The 13,015-nt window shown below is 35.1% G+C and overlaps 1 protein-coding gene across 1 annotated transcript in view; it reads left to right on the top strand.

Annotated features, from left to right (window-relative positions):
* The window catches only part of LOC111159066 (STT3B, catalytic subunit of the oligosaccharyltransferase complex), a 97,023-nt gene extending 92,906 nt beyond the window's left edge, over positions 1-4,117 (top strand). Inside the window, exon 16 of the mRNA XM_022521445.1 lies at positions 2,487-4,117. Coding sequence (XP_022377153.1) covers positions 2,487-2,567 — 81 coding nt within the window. The 3' untranslated portion in view covers positions 2,568-4,117. The remainder of the gene's footprint in view (positions 1-2,486) is intronic.
* Positions 4,118-13,015: the final 8,898 nt, after the last annotated feature.

The raw sequence follows: 13,015 nt of genomic DNA, 5'->3' as shown, positions 1-13,015 counted from the left end.
ACCAACCTGAGATTTTTCCAGAAGTATTCAGGCTTTAGTTTGGGTCATTCCCATTAGTAAGACTTACTTGAAAGTAAAATATATCTGTGGCCATCACTTTCTGAACTTTTGTTGAAAGTAAAAATGTGATTGGTTTCTCATCTTTTAGTCAAAGCAAATTTACATTGCATTGTCATGTTCCATTCTTAGTATGTTGCTACAGTATTACTGAGTAAAAACTAAGTCTGAATTGGTAGAGTCTTGAATTTTAAAAAATCATCATAAGAATTATTTTTAAATGTAATTATCATGACAAAGGTTGTAGACAGGAATTATGATGATGGGACTATTCTAGTCCTTTTGTAATAAATACTTAATAAGATATGAAGTATTTTATTGAAGGTCATTATTGCTCACTTAAGCCAAATAGATCTAATCTTTGCTATAATGGTCTACTAAAAATGAATATTTATATAGGTTGCTCTCTATATTAAGGTACTACCCTTATAATACTAATTATTAGACCCATTTCAGTTTTAAGTCTTGAAAGATGCTTAGGTTTACATTGCTTGGGTGAGGATTTTTTTTTTTTTAAATCATTAGAGCAGTTGTCTTTCTCTTTGCATTGCTTAAAATATATTCAAAGTATAGATCATTTATATAAATAGAAACTTTTTAAATTAATATTTTCTGTCAGGTATAAGTCACTGTATCTAGACTGATAAATTTAAATATGTCACATGGAGCTGCCATGCATGTGTTAGTCATATCAAATTCACTGAACAGTATTTGCATCAAATGACAAATGATCTGGTTTTTCATAGGCATGTGGGCAGAGAAACTGGTGAGTCACATCAGTGCAGAAGTCAAAATAAATGCTGCTAGTCTCAAGGCACTTATTCCTAAGACATCTAAGCCCCGTTAAAGTCTACCCTTTCTGAGAAACAAGGCCGTTGAACTTGCTAACTGATGATAGTGAATTTCCTAAATCTGACCTCTTGTCTTCCCATGATTTCCCCCAAATCAGTAAATGAATCAATAAATAAAAATTAGTCTCCCTTGTATGCCCAAAACCTATATTCTAGTAGCCAGCAACATGGGTTTTGAATCTCAGGTTTCCATGTCTTTATATTCTGTTTTATACTAGCACTAGAGGAATATTTGCTTTCCTCTCCCCACCCCAGTTTTTACTTTTTGGGACTGTGTAGTCATTTGAAAACTTACTTCTGCTACTACAAAGCTGACAAGGCTGAGGCACTAGGAATTGTATGTAGTCCAGGGCTGGAGAAAGACTTTTTGGCATGGGTTGCTGAGTTCTAGTTACATACTTACAGAGACCTGGGGCATTTTATAAGATCTTACAGAAAAGGTTTCATGTTAGAAATCTTTGGGTAATGATAAGGAAACTAACTCCTTCACCTGGTTTGAAGATTTTTAAATTGTGCCTTCTGAAATTTTTTACTTTTTTGCCTTTATAAATTAATAATAAAGTAGCATAAATTACGAACAAGTTAGCAGTAGCTAATTTTTATAACCTTAAGAAGGACTGCATTTGCCTTGTATTCTTGTGCCTGTTAGAAAAAATTATAAATTGTTTTAAACTGACATCATAAATTACATGACATAGCATTTACCCTAAGTTTCTAAAACCACCTGTAAGAGTTGTATTTAAGTCTTCAGCCTCTAATAAGTGCTTTAAATTTAAAAGTGTTTGCTCTTTTCAGTATCTGTGGCTGTGTCAGAGTGGCAGACACATGTGTCTCTCTGATTAGTCTTCTAAGATTGTACCACAGCAAATACTTTTGCAGTAAGTTCTAACACACATTTGTAGTGATTTGTTTCTTACACCAGAAAACATCTGTTGAAAGTATTTTAGTGGGATCCTGAAGTGTTTAGAAAAATGTTATTTTTTTTAAATCTATGAAATTTTTTTCTTGGTGTTTGGTTTTTCATTTTTTAAGTACTTAATTTTTACCTAAATTGGGAGACTATGCCAAGTAATTTTATTTCTTTCATTTTTGTAGATAGGTACAATCATCATCATTTTACACATAATGAAAGTTCCTAAGTTATTTTGTATTTTTAATACACAGCTAATTCTTGGAGGCTAAAGCAGGAGCCACATTTAACATTTCCTGATTCCTTAGTCTAGTGTTACATTCTGTTATGCCTGGAAATGTGAGTAATAATTAGAGCTAAGCATTTAGAGGAGAGGAAAGAGTTCATTTACCCAATGGTAAGGAATATATGAAATACATTTGAGGAATACTGTGGTAAGTGCTTTCATCCTAAAGCTAGGGACCTAGTCTAATTTACCTTGAATTTCTAAACATACTTAGCATAGAGCTATTATTGATGCTCATTGATTGTTCAAGTCCAGCTATAGGATGAACTCTAAGGGCTTTATTAAGACAGTCTTCATAAAAATGCTATAAACCACGTGTATAATATTTTTTTAATTTGTGGGAAACCTACACTAATATCATGTGTTCTGTTTTCTTTTTTAGACTACAAAAAGGAAGCGTGGCTACATTAAAAATAAGCTAGTTTTTAAGAAGGGCAAGAAAATATCTAAGAAGACTGTTTAAATACACTGTTCTGGTTCCTAACTTGAAGCAGTTGTCCTTGTGAGAACCGGTCTTTGCCTTTAGCTCATGTCATGTTTCACAACAGAGGGTACAGAACCATCACTGGTCCAGATTAATGTACAAAATTTTCTGGCAATGCCTGATTTAAAAAATAAAATTGGCTTATTGAGAACAGCTATTTTCTATTTGTAATGTGAAGCAAGACAGAGCACTGCTGTAAATGTCTAACAGCAGATTTTTTTTATTGGTACATATTATCCTTCAAATCTGAGAATTTGGACTAATTGCACCAAAGAACCCTCTAATTTGGTCCCTGGCACATGCATACTTGTCAATGTTTTTATTTTTTACAAGACCTACATTTTCTTTGAATTACCCAAATAGCAATATGTAAAATACAAATGACAAAATGTGATGTGAGTTTCTTGAACCAGTAAACTAGTACAGGTCGGAGAAAGAGGTATTAGAAAAATAATTATACTTCCTTGAACTATATTTATTTTCATGTTTCTCCAGTGCAAAGATTGTTTCATCAAATGTATATTTTCTGTTGCTTACTGTTTGCTCTGTCAAAGAAGAAGCTGCTGTTTCAAAGATGGACCTCTGAGTAACTAATTGATGCCAATAGTTTTTTATGTTGACACATTGCTGCTTTTAGCAGTTGTTTTCACCAGGTACTCAACAGAGCAGATCTCATGCATTGTTCGTTCATTCAAGGGCTAAATTTATATCCTTTGGAGGGCATGGCAACTGCACAGAATGTTGCTTACCAGGATGGGGTTTGGTATCACTGAGATTAGCACTATGTTTACATGCAGAAGATTAAGGAGAAAACCCTTAAAGTAGACAGGTATCCAAAGTTCCTTTTCTGTGACTCTTCAAAATGACAAAGGATTTGTAAACTTTGCCTGGATTTCTCTCATTTTATAATAGTTTCATCCATCACAATGATTTTATCCTCCACTCCATTTTTTTAAATCCCTAAAGCATTTGATGAAACACTCTTTAATGCTATATGCATTTTCTTACTTTTATTAAAAATGTGACAATTGTCAAAAAATGCACTAAAATATAAATGGAGATTGAACATGTTCATTTTCCAGCTTATAGGCAACTTTATATAGACTTGAAAATTTTCTCCAGTTGTTTAGTAAAAGTGAAAGAGAAAGGGTTTTTCCTGCCACAGGATATAACTTTTTTTTATATAAACAAGCATAACTTACCACTGCTTTTGGTGGAAAAGTACAGAATAGTATGTACCTTTTATGAAGAAAAGTGTAATTTACAATATTCAGTGAGAATGTTACTGCTGACTTTCTTTTCCAAAGTGTAGAATATTCTTTGATTTATAGAATTCATTTTTGACCCAGATGATGGTTCTTTTACAGACCAATAAAATGGCTGAACATTTTCACAAATAAAGTGTAACTAAATCTGGATTTCCGATACCTTGTCATTTGGGGGATTTTATTTTACTTTGTTGCTTTAAAATTCAATGCAGAGAAGTTGTTGACTGTAGGGAAATAAAGTTAATTCAAATTTTGTGTTAAGTGTTGTCTTTCATAAAAATTTTATTTTTGAAAGGAATTACAGAGTACTGAACACATAATTCCTTCCTTGTTCACTTTTATAAAGATTTTAGAGAGTATGTGTATAGTAGTCCTCCCTCTATGTGGTTTGGCTTTCCTCAGTTTCAGTTTCCTGCAGTCAACTGTGATCCAGAAGCAAATGATCCTCCTTAATGATGCATCTTCAGAAGGTCAGTAGTAGCCTATCGCACATCACAGTGCATACGTCGTTCACCTCACATCATCTCATCACATAGGTATTTTGTTATCTCACATCATCATGAGAAGGGTGAGTACAGGGACGCCTGGGTGGCTCAGTTGTTTAAGCAGCTGCCTTCGGCTCAGGTCATGATCCCAGTGTCCTGGGATCGAGTCCCGCATCGGGCTCCTTGCTCAGCAGGGAGCCTGCTTCTCCCTCTGCCTGCCATTCTGTCTGCCTGCACTCGCTCTCTCTCCCTCTCTCTCTGACAAATAAATAAAATCTTTTACAAAAAAAAGGGTGAGTACAATACAATAAGATCTTTTGAGAGAGAAACCACACATTAACTTTTATTACAGTAGGTTTTGTCATTATTCTACTTTATTGTTAATCATTGTGCCTAATTTATATATTAAACTGTGTTGTAGATATTATGTATAGGAAAATACAGAATATATAAGGTTGGGTACTGTCCGCATGTTTAGGCATCCACTGGCGGTCTTAGAACATGTCCCTCACAGATAAGGGGAGGACTATTGTAAGAACAAAGTGCTAGATTACTTCAACCTCAACCTACTGTTTTGTTTTTCCTTCTTTTTACTAGAGAATTAAAATCTCATTTTGACTTTTTATGAATAAGTGAAGGGGGGGGGAGATGCCTAGCCAAGTAGGAACTTCATCTCTTTTAAATGGAGATAAATGAGGATAGGTCTTTAACAAAAGCCCTGCTCCATAAAGTATATAACCAGTCAAGTCTTCATCGTAGAATTTTCTAATTAAAAGCAGAAATGATCTTCCACTTTCTCAGTTTTAGGGAACACCATTTTGGTTCAGTGGTTCAGTAAAACACCATACTGTAACCCCATTTGTGGTTTTATTGTAGCACAAAAGTGAAATTATAGCAGTTTAAATACATTGGAATATATAATTATTGGCTCAGAATATTCTTTAAATCTCTAAATTCATGTGTGATCACTAACACCATACATCACAGAAGGAGGAGATCATAGCCTTGAAGTTTTAGGCTATAAAACGTCTTTTGTTTTTGTTCCACATTTTAGAATTGAACAAAGCTGAGTGCTTTGGAGTATAAATAAGGCAGTGAGACAGCAAATCCAGAGATAAAATTCAGTTTTCAAACTTACATTATTACCTACTTAAGTTTGCATTTGTGGAGATGTACTTCATTTGAGTCCCTAGGCCATGACCAAAAGGCCAGGGGGCTAAATAGTATAGAAGCATCTTCTAGAGTATTAGTTTTCATAGCCAAAGGGCTATAAGATGAGATTTGGAGATATTGTACCTTATTCCCCTTTTTTAAAGTTATATTTGTGGCAAAAAATATATAACAATTTACTATCTCACATCTGTACATTTTTAAATGTACAGTACTTTTGAGTTCTCTGTCATGCAACCAGTCTCAAGAATTAACGTCACCTGTCAGACATCTACCTTGCTGCCCATAATCCTCAGTTAAGGTAGGTGAAATAGTGGATAAATGGAGAGCTCAATAGCCATTGAAATTGAAATGGTGGGAAATTGAGACAAACCATCCCAAAACAAATCATGATGTTTAATTTTCTTTTGAAGTAAACTTTTACTGTGAAGTGTAACACAAAAGAACACAAAATTGTATACCTTAGTGAATTACCACAAAATAAGCAACTTTGTAACCACAACCCAGATCAAGAGAACAGAACTGTGCCAGTACTCGAGAAGTTTCCTCATGCCCATTACACAGTCACTGGTCTGTCCCTCTCTCCTAGCTTTCATAGTAATTACGGATTTCTGGTTCTAATACTTACATATTTCTCTCTAAACATAACTACATCTACATTTTAAACAATGCAAATGGAATCAAAGTATTTTTTTATATTCAGTTTTTATGAAATTGATCCAGAGTGCTGCATGCAACTGCTTTATTTTCACTGTGATAAAGAATACTTGTGTGTGTGTCAGTTTCTCTACCCCACTGCACACACACTCTATTGTTGGTGGACATTTGCATTGTTTCCAGTTTGAGAATACTACAAATAATATAAGAATATCCTTTTACAACTCTTTCAGAGCATATATGCATACATTTTTTGGTGGTTATTTACCTAATAAAGTAGAATTGTTAAGTAGGATATGAAGGTTTTGGTAATTCTCACATCCTAATGAGCCTATATCAATCTTTCTAATTTTTCCTTTCTGGTGGGTGAGTAATTTCTCATTTTGTTTAATTTGCCTTTTCTAGATTACTGGTGAGGACAGCCACTTGGAAATCATGAATTTAGTCCATTTTTCTGTTAGTTTTTCTTTTATTATTTGCCGTAGTCCTTTATATATCTTGTATATAGGCCCTTCCTTGTTTGCGTTGCAAACTGCTTAAGAATTTGTTTTAATGTAGCCTTATTTTTCAGGCTTTTGTGTGCCTGCAGCTTTCTATGCCTTGTATAAAAAACCTTCTGAGATGTAAAGATAGTCTCTTATATTCTTTTCCAGAAAGTTTATCTTTTGTAATGAGCTTTGTAGTCTGCCTGGAATTCATTTGTTGAGTACAGTGTGAACTGTTTTGGGATGGTTTTTGGTTTTTTTGCATATGTACACCTAATTATGCACCATTTCTTTAAAAAAATCCTTTTCCTACATCTCTGCAGTACTCCTATGTAGTATAAGTCAAGTGTCCAACGGTCTATTTCTGGAGTCTGTTACATAGAGTTCTTACTGACTTACTGTAGCCTTAAGATAATTAAGATACAGTAAGGCAAGTCCCTCTCCCATCCCAACCTTGTTCTTTAATCCTCCCTTGGCTGTTTATGGTCCTTTGCTTTTTTAATATAAATTTCAGAACCAGGTTGTTAAGTAACACCAAAAAAAAAAAAAAAAGGAAGAAAACCTTGTCAGGATTTTGATTCAGCATTGAAACGAGAATAATCTGAACACCTTTATAATATTGTGTCTTCTATGAACATGGGATATCCTTCAATTTATTTAGGGCTTGGTCATCTTTAATTTGTTTTCCTATTTTAAATAGGACTTGCACATTTTCATAAGTTTTATTACAGTGTATGTTATTTTTTGATGTCTTCCAAATTTTTGTCAGCATATAGAAAATTCAGTTTTCTATGTTGAAGTCATACTATTCTAACCTGTTGAATTCTAACAATTCATATTATTATAAACATGTGCCATCATAATTGAGGAATAATGGTAATTTTCTCTCTCCCTTTCTGGTGGTTATATTTATTTTTCTTATGCTGCGCTGATAGGACATCTAGTATAGTACTGCATAGAAAAGGTAACATTTGTGTTTTGTCTCATCTCATATGTGAAGTTTTGTTTTGTTTTGTTTTCCCCAAGATTTTATTAGAGAAATCACTTGGGCACAAGTGGGTTGGAGAAAGAGAAGCAGGGAGCCTGACGTGGGGCTCAGTCCCAGGACCCAGGGATCATAACCTGAGCCAAAGGTAGATGCTCAACTAACTGAGCCAGCCTCCCATTTTTTTATTTTTTTAAAGATTTCATTTGTTTATTTGGGAGCTAGAGAAAGATAGCAACAGAGAGCATGAAGGAATACCAAAAGGGAGGAGAGGGAGAAGCAGGCTCCCCGCTGAGCAGGGAGCCCAGGGGCTGGGAACTCGGAGCTAGCTCAGATCCTGGAATCATGCATAACCTTTGCCCACGGTAGAAGCTTAACCAGCTGAGCCACCTAGGCTTCCCTCATATGGGAAGTTTTTGGTATTTTTGGTATTTTTCCATATGCTGAGTTTCCATCATGAATGAATCTTATCAAATGGGCTTTTTCCCCCCTTCGTTTACTGAGATGAGTGATTTTTCTCTTTTATTCTGTTAATACAGCAAATTAGAGACTTTTTGTTCACAGTTTTAAAACTAAATTTGCATGCTTGAAATTGATAGAATTTGCTGGTAAAACATCTGGGCCTAGATTTTTGTGCAAAGATTTTTAATTGCAGATTTAATTATTTTATAGACATAGGATTTTTTTTTACTTACACATAAAAGCAAAACTGACATGTTTTGTTTGTTTTTCAAAGAATTTGTCCATTTCATCTAAATTTTCAAATAGGTTGACTATTGTTGCTCATCACTGAATTTTAATGTTTGCACATTCTGTAATGATGTCCTTTTCATTCCTAACACTGTTTTTTTTTTTTGGTTGGTTATTTTTTCCCACCCCCTCACATCCCTGTGTGTTTCTGTCTCTCTCCTCTCCCTCAGTACCATGCTCATTTTCTTTGGCAGTTTTTAATTTTTGTTAATGTTTTTTTGCTTTCCTTTCAGTTTATGGCTTTGCTGACACTTTCTACAGTTATGTTTTTTATTTCATTAATTTGTGTCCATTTTTTTCTATTTCCTTGGACAGGAGGTGTTCTTTTTAATGTGTTGATTTCTTTTCCCAGTATATGAATTTAAAGTTATAAATTTACTCCAAATATAGTTAAACTATATATATTAAACTATTCAGTTTAATGTGTATTTTAATTTCCATTGTACTTTCCTTGAACCATGGGTTAGATGTACATTTCTTGATATTCAAATATGATTTTCTAGTTATCCTTTTATTATCGATTTCTACCTTAATTGCCTGTGGTCAGATTCTCTGACTTTTAACCCTTTGAAAATGGTTGAAATTTGCTCGCTGGCCCAACATATAGTCTATAGAGGTGTGTGTATATATGTCCCTGAAATACACTTTCCAAGGATGATGTTTTAAAATTGTAGGCTGTCGGGGCACCTGGGTGGCTCAGTGGGTTAAGCCGCTGCCTTCAGCTCAGGTCATGATCCCAGGTCCTGGGTTCAAGCCCCACATCGGGCTTTCTGCTCAGCGGGGAGCCTGCTCCCTCCTCTCTCTCTGCCTGCCTCTCTGCCTACTTGTGATTTCTGTCAAATAAATTAAAAAAAAAAAATTGTAGGCTGTTAACAGATTTGCCTAAGCGTTCTTGAGCTGTCAACTTTATGTGTTTTGAATCTATATTATGTGTTATATACACTTGGAACTTTCTTGGTAAGTTGAACCTTCAGTTTTTAGGGAATACCAGATTTTCAGTAACACTTTTTGTTACAGCCTATTTTGTCTGATAAGTAATAGTATTATATCAGCTTTATTAAGATGATTGCATGATATATCTTTTTCGGCCTTATGTGTCTACTTCAGATTTGTTGAGGTTGTTGGTTTTCAACACCAAAGTTTAAAATTCTTAGTCCTCTCTTTAAATATTATTTGCTTCTCTGCCATTCTCTGCTCTCTGAGATTCTAAATATAGACACTATTTGGTTCTCTCCCTCCTTTTGCTTCTCCATTCTGTGTATTTTCTCCTTAAATTTCTCTCATTACTTATGGCTAATCTGATGTTAAACTCATTTATTGATTTATTTTACTTATTCCATTTTTCAATTCTAGAATTTATTCCATCTGTTATGTTTACAGCTGATCTACTGACATTTTCAGTCTTTTATTTAACATAGTGGGCATAGTTGTTTTAAGCTTATATTGAATAAATCCACAGTCTAGAGCTCTGTGGATCTTGTTTCTATGTGTGGGGTTTTTTTTCCTGTCTGTTGTTCATGTGATCTTATCCCCCAATGTCCAGGCATTTTTCTGTGTTCTAAACATACTTTAAGAAATTGTATGAGGAAGTTCAAGGCCTAGTTTGTTTTCCCTTCTAGAGAGGATTTGGTTTCTGCCTAGTTATCTAGGAAACCAGCAAGCCAGAATTACCTTAATCCAATTCAAGAGATGAGATACAAAACTAGCCTGCCACCCCTAGGTAAGGGCTGGTTCACTGTTCCTAGACAGAAACTCTTCAAGGATCATACCCATGTAGATTTAAATATCAGCATTTATCCTCCCAGTTTTGTGAGGTTACTGAAATGATTGGTGTCTTCCAATTTCCAGGGGGAAATGGCCCCAAATGCCAAGCTTCTCTCAGGAGTTCCATCTTCTAGATTCTGGGCTGGTGATAATATCTTGGTTCTATGAAGTCTTAAAGCAGATGTTATGTCTTGTCTAGCTTTTCTACTTGTTCTTAGCCAGAGAATTGGCCCAAACTCCCTAGTCTACCACAGTCAGAAGTAGAAATACTTTACTTAGAATATATGGAATTTTCTTGGAGAGTTATCCTCAAATCTTAAAAAGAACCTGGAGGTCTTTTGATTAGAATATCAAGTGTCTGCTTCTGTGAAATTTGTTTCAGTGAAAGCTGGAGATCAAATGGGAACCAGAGTGACTAAGTGTGACACAGTGCATTCCCTTATAACCTCAGCACACTATCTTAATTACTCAAGCTAGATAGATAAAACATCATCTCTGTTTTTTGACAAAATGAGATGAACATGGATCAGAGCTCAGGCCCATATCCTGCTGAAGGAAATACTTTTAAAAATGCTTTTATGACCCTATCTACTGACAAAATGACTACAGTAGCAAACATTACAGAAGGCAAGACCACTTTCCATTTTGTATCTTTCAGTTTTATAGAATTTACTTTTAGGTTTGTAATCTGTTACTTTTTGTATATGGCTTGAGGTGGAAGCCATGTGCAGACTATATACTAACTTTTCAGTAAGTCTTGAAATCAGGTAATGTGAGTTATACCTTTGTGCAGTGGCCTTTTAATACTTAAGCCCTAGGACCACAAGCACACACTTGGTATTTTGGGCAACTATCATCGCCTAACCAACAACTGACATATCTAGAATTTGTGTAGTTCTTAAGAACAAAACTCCAAATGCAGTATGTGTAAAGAACATACTATCAGGTTAGCTAAAATGCATAAAATAAGCGTTAGGATGTAGAAAAAGTGTCCTGTATTGCTGCTGGTGGGAACTTAAAACTGTTTAAACCACTCTGAAAATACACATTCCCCATTTCCCGGTAATTCTACTCCTAAGTCTGGCAAAAACAGCTGATGGCAGTATGTTCATATAAGGGAATAGTATAAAAAGAAAATGAATGAATTACATTTATGAGGAATAACTGATCTTAAAAATGTTAAAAAGATTATATAACATTTCATTTATATACAGTTCAAAAAAACTAATACAGTGTTAAGGAATGTAATCTAGTATTAAAGCTATAAGGCAATGCAGGATGTGATTATTTTCTTTGTGTGGAGGTGGAAGGGATCATATGGGGGCCTTGATTACAAAATGGGTAAGTGAAGTGGTTCTGGAGTAATGACAGTGCTGTTTCTTGAGTTGGAGTGTGGTTTACACGTGTCTGCTTTATTACCCTGTACATTTGATTTTTTATTGTGCTTGCATTATACTGCACACAAAATGAGAGCAAGGTTGCAGACTAGGAACCTCCAGGCCCTCATTTCTTTTATATGAAAGCGTTAAAAACAAAACCCACTAATTTTCCCAGAAAACCAGCAGTGGTTGATAGCACTGAATAAAATGTCCAGTCAAGACAAAGTCACATTCAAAATGTCATGTTTTTATTCAACCTTTCTCCACCCTTCTCCACAGTGTGAAGCAGCCTCCCAGCGCCCATTGATCTTTCTCAAATAGCAGGGAATAGGACAGACCTTATTTGCAACATTCTCATGTGTCTAGGGCTGCCTGAAAAACTGGCCTCGTTTTCACCTAACTTGGCTCAAGGAAAAGTGTTACAGGCTGGGGAAAGCTGCAGAAAGAGGGAGGCATGGCTTATAAAAGCTGCACGGATACTAAAGACTTGGAAATGACGGGGCAAGAAATTATGGGTCCAGGAACAAGAACAACTAAGGCCATGGATAAGAGGGGAATAAAAAAATAGCACATGGGCCCAGGGAAGACATGGCCAGAAAAGACCCGAGGTGGCCTTAAGTCTCCACCCTGGACTGATCCCAAGGTTCAGACACTGCAAGTTAGTGAAGGTCTTTCTGGCACAGAGCCAGTTTGAAAATACTGGAAAAGACTTATTTTTTCAGACGCCTAATTTTCACCAAAAAGTTCACAAGGCATATCAAGAAACAAAAACATGGCTTATTCAAAGGAAGAACATAACGTGACAGGAAATCTCTTGTTAACAAACAGGCATCAGACATACTAAAGACTTTAAACAAACTGTCTTAAATACGCTAAAAGTAAAAACAGTCAAAACTGAAAACATGAACAAAGAATATCAACTTAGAGGAATTCTCTTTTTAGAAAATCAAATTATGTGGCTGAAAAATGAAAAGTTGACTGGAGGTTTAACAACACTGGAACAGAAAAGTCAGGAAAACCAGTCAACTGAAATTACCTGGTCTCAGAACAAAAAATTTTTAGAAATCTGAAAACCACCTATGGGCCACCATTAAACGGAAAAATATATATTATCAGAGTCCCAGAAGGAAAAGAAAAAACTGCAACAAGTTTTGAAGAAATAGTGGCAGAAAATTCCCCAAATTTTAAGAAAGGAATCTACAAATTGAAGAAGCTCAGTGAACTCCCAAGTTTGTTAAACCCAAGGGAACCCACAGACCACTGAGACATACAATCAAAAATAAAAGAACCAAAATGGGATGCTATAAAAACAGTGCTGAAAGGAAATATATAGCTATAGACACATTTGTAAAGATCTCATACCAACAATCTAGTTTTGAACCTTAGGGAATTAAGGAAAAAACTGTTGAAAGCCAACAACAAAGAACATCTTGAAAGCAGCAAGAGAAGTGATTTATAACATAAAAGCCATTGGATTATCAGTG

The sequence above is a fragment of the Enhydra lutris genome, unplaced genomic scaffold (assembly GCF_002288905.1).
Source record: "Enhydra lutris kenyoni isolate GAN:26980312 unplaced genomic scaffold, ASM228890v2 scaffoldscaffold66, whole genome shotgun sequence".
Taxonomy (NCBI): Eukaryota; Metazoa; Chordata; class Mammalia; order Carnivora; family Mustelidae; genus Enhydra; species Enhydra lutris.
Note: the sequence above shows the minus strand (reverse complement) of the source record. Positions and strands in the feature narration are given on the sequence as shown.